We start from the raw sequence: 4,171 nt of genomic DNA, 5'->3' as shown, positions 1-4,171 counted from the left end.
TGTGTGTGTGTGTGTGAAATAGAAGCTGCCACCTGTCTGCAGGACACCTGATCCCCTCCCAAAGAATTCTGGGTATTTGTGCTCCAGCTGTCTGTCAGCTGTTAACAGACAGACAGGTGTGTATCAGACAGACAGGTGTGTGACAGACAGACAGGTACCGTGTTGCCCGGCGTGCTGCAGCGCTGCAGTCTGAACTTGCTGTGGTTCTTTTTGCTGCGACTCTTGTTCTTCTTGATCTCTTCACAGCGCTCGTAGTCCGACAGATCCAACAGCTCGTCAGCCCGACCCAGTTCCTTCACCTGCAGGACACGGGTCAAAGGTCACACAGGTCAAAGGTCACAATACATATATCTGTAAGTATATATAGAAGAAATAAACTGTCTGATGAAGACTTAATAGCAGGCTAATAGAAACTAACTATAAAGAAACAATCAATCAACATCTTCAGACAGAGTTAAAACAAGCTAACAACTAGCCTACCCACATGCTTTAAATAATTTATTAAAGTGATTCTGATTCTGATTCTGATAATCACAAAGAAACAATCTAAAAACATGTTAAAGACTCGATAAAATAAGGTAACAACTATTTTGCTAACATGGTAAAAGAAGTTAACTACAAAGAAACAGTCCAATAACAAGTAAACGTCATGCTAGCACAACAAGCTAACCCCAAATAAACTGAGACGATCTCGATGAAAATCTGATTTCCTGAACCAACACGATTACAACCAATGCTAACGTACATACCACAGCTAAGCTAACTTTATCATTGGATTTAATGTGTTATAAAATCCCCTGCGAGCATGCATCACTGCTACACTATACAGCCAATCAGCCACAGCAGTTCCTCTAACGCCCACTAGTCTCCATAAGGCCCCATATCAAACTGCAGAAATAAACATGTTCACAGCCTTTTGGTCTCTAGAGATAATTATTATATAATTATTATACAACTCACCCCTTTAAATCATATTAAGGGTTAAAGTTATGCATAACTGAATATTGAACTGCTCCTTTAAAATGACATCCTCCCTCCTGCTGCAGGTTTCCTTTGAAACTACCAAATTAAAATGCAAATTCAGTCAAATTATTAGAATCAAATTCGTTTACATGGAAATCAACTGATTTCCTTAAAGACAGGGTTCACAAGAGGTTTCTGATCATCTCAGTAAAATATATTGACGGTGCAACATGATAAAAGTCAGTATCACTGTGATTCTATATCTTTCATTAGGAGCTAATCCTGCTCTCATGATGCTTTAGGAGATGTAAACAGGAAGTATAATGTGGTCATGTATTCAGTCACTCAGCTGTGTTTATTATCAATATGAGTTCACATTCAGTCAGATCGTCTCCACTAACAGTAGCTGAATTAGCCGTTAGCGGCTGCTGTTAGCATTGCACTGGTTACTCAGACGAGACACTGATGTCCAAATAGTTTTGTTCAGATTTAAAAGCAGAAGTGAGACAGAAATAAAAAGCTACTTCTGTGTTTCACTTCTTCCCTTTTCTACTTCTGACTCCGGTTGATGTGTATTGTGTTGTATTTCTTTATAGTAGTATTATAATAAACTGCGTTATAGTTTTACTACATGAAGCTGAGAAAACTGTACTTTTACTTGAGTAAAAGATCTGAGTACTCCCCTTGCTCACAGGAAGTGAGGCGGTATTTGCAGACACATTAAACCCATGAAATACACGCTGTACTCTGTGTAATCCTGCAGTACTGAGGCTAACAGCTGGTTGGTGGACTGAGGGGGTCACTGTGAGTGTAAAACTGTTTCACACATTAACCTCTCGCTGTCTGTCTGCTGCATTTTAAAGAGTCTCAGAGTTCTGCAGGACTGAACGGAGTTAGCATTTTTGCTCCTCTGGTTCCTCTCATTGAACCTTTTTTAAATGTGTTTAGTCGTCTGAAATCAGGTCTGTGGTTAACACAAGTATTTCAAAATAAATGTATTTACTTATTTATTAATACTCCATTAAATTTATTTCACAGCTATAGTTACTTTTCAGATCAATATTTAATATTTAAAACATTTGATCATCTTCATGAAATGAAACTATAAAATAGCATCGTTATAGATCACTCAACGTAGATCTAAACTGTTCAGATTAGCTTCATGTTGACAGTTTGCATAAATTTACTTACAGAGGTTGTTGGTGAGAGACTCGATGTGTTTATACTTTATGAGGATTTGAGTTTGGTCCCCAAAAGGAAGGCGAGTCCCCAAAGTGTGAGTATGTAAACATACTAATGTCCCCACATGAGTCATACAAGTTGGTACACACAGCCTGTGTCTGATCTGATGGAAGCTCTCTGTTAGCTTTGGTTAGCAGCTAGCTCTCCTCCTCCCTCCCAGGAAGTCTCAGTTTAAAGTTGGTTAATAATGGATGCTGTTTCCATGGAGATTAATGAGCTGAAGTTAACCTGCAGTGTGTGTGTGTGTGTGTGTGTGTGTGTGTCTTTCTGACTTAGGCTACCTTTAGGGACACATTCAGACTGAAGTGAATTATTGTCCAGTTGGGAAACAGCTGATTTGGCTCAGTGGTTGATGTTAATGACAGAGTGTGAGGTCAGTCGCCCCCCCAGGCTGTAATAACTCTTCATGCTGATGTCACTCTGCCTGCACCAGTCAGATGATCAATAATCAATATCAGAGGAGCCGCTTATATAACGAAGTACAGTCAGTGACCTTTGACCTCTGCTGACACAAACTGTTGTTCAAAAGAATCAAACCAGCAGCTTCATCAGGTTAAAACTACTTCCTGTCTTACCTGTGCAGCAACTATTGATAATCGATTTGTTGTTTCAGTCATTCCTCAAACAAAACCACCAAATATTTAATAATATGTGATCATATTTCATTCTACTGGCATAGCAACCAGCTTACAGTCTCCTAGCAACCGTCGGCAACACCTACAACTCGCAACTAAAGTCCTAACAGCCCAAAAGACATAGCAACCACCTAGCAACCACCTTTAACCCTATAGCAACCACCAAGCACCCAGCCCCTCAGCAACCACTGTGAACGCCATAGCAACCACTGTGAATGCCATAGCAACATCCCACAAAACCCATATTCACCACCTGTTCATATTCTGAGGTATAAACTGCACAAAACAATTTTCCTTTTTCTTTGAGCTTTTTTTACTGTCTCGGTTGACGTTAGCTTAGCATTTTTACTTACGTTAGCCAACACACCCTCCTCACGCTACTCCTGGTGACAGACTGACAGACTGGAGGGACGGGTTCAGGGTGTAAAATGTGTAATAACACAGTGAATGCTGACTAAAGGTACCCTATTATTGATCCAATTAAACTGAGAAATCAATCACAGATCATTTAATAAAAACAACAACCGTCTCTAACTCTGACGTCAACTTCTGCTTTTAACATCAAGTTTGATTCTGTTCCCTTTTTATCAGGTTTTACAGTCAAGTCAAATTTACTTTGACATTTATATGTAACTAAAATAATCCTGAAACTTTGTACAGTATAAAGAATATAAATGTAACTGTGGATAAACATATATATTCATACAGCTTCACATCACCGTTATCATCAGTTCAACAGAGAACTACGTCTTCATTCTTAACATTTTCAATTACTTAAAGAAGGAAATTATCACTATTTTCTTTTGTATTAAGTTAACAGCAACAAAACGTGTTGTATTGATAGTTAGTCAATTTATTATTGATAATTAATCAATAATTAGATGGAAAAGTTAAAGTGCAGCCGACACCTGAAGAGAAACAGAAACTGTGGACTGTCAGAGGAAGTTCAGTGTAAAGCAGATGTGGTCAGTGTGAGTGCGGTTTCTGGTGTCAGTCAGGGTTTCTATTCCTGGTGGGACAGGAAGTGTAGCTGCTGACAGGACGCCGTTCACATGAAGCAAACACTCACAGACACGTCCTAATATTACTGCGCTGACGTCTGATTGGACAGACAGACTGACCAGCTTCCAGAAAAAGCTCCGACACCCCCTGATGATTCATATCTCTAATTAAAAAGTGGAACTTGAACGCACCACGAGACTCAAACAGCCTGCTGACAGCAACTGACAACAATAAAGTTTCTCTGAGGACGTTCCGCAGTAGATAAAGGTTCTCTGAGGACGTTCCGCAGTAGATAAAGGTTCTCTGAGGACGTTCCGCAGTAGATAAAG

The 4,171-nt window shown here is 39.5% G+C and overlaps 2 protein-coding genes across 2 annotated transcripts in view; both read right to left on the bottom strand.

The window, feature by feature from the left end:
- LOC118336472 overlaps positions 1-4,171 on the bottom strand; it is a 744,338-nt gene that overhangs the window by 688,055 nt on the left and 52,112 nt on the right. The gene's annotated exons all lie outside the window — the stretch shown is intronic.
- plekho1b (pleckstrin homology domain containing, family O member 1b) overlaps positions 1-4,171 on the bottom strand; it is a 10,026-nt gene that overhangs the window by 3,956 nt on the left and 1,899 nt on the right. Inside the window, exon 3 of the mRNA XM_035673135.1 lies at positions 159-299. Coding sequence (XP_035529028.1) covers positions 159-299 — 141 coding nt within the window. The remainder of the gene's footprint in view (positions 1-158; positions 300-4,171) is intronic.

Source organism: Morone saxatilis, unplaced genomic scaffold (assembly GCF_004916995.1).
Source record: "Morone saxatilis isolate NCDOM2014 unplaced genomic scaffold, NCSU_SB_2.0 Contig24, whole genome shotgun sequence".
NCBI lineage: Eukaryota > Metazoa > Chordata > Actinopteri > Moronidae > Morone > Morone saxatilis.
This window is presented reverse-complemented; position numbering and strand designations above follow the sequence as displayed.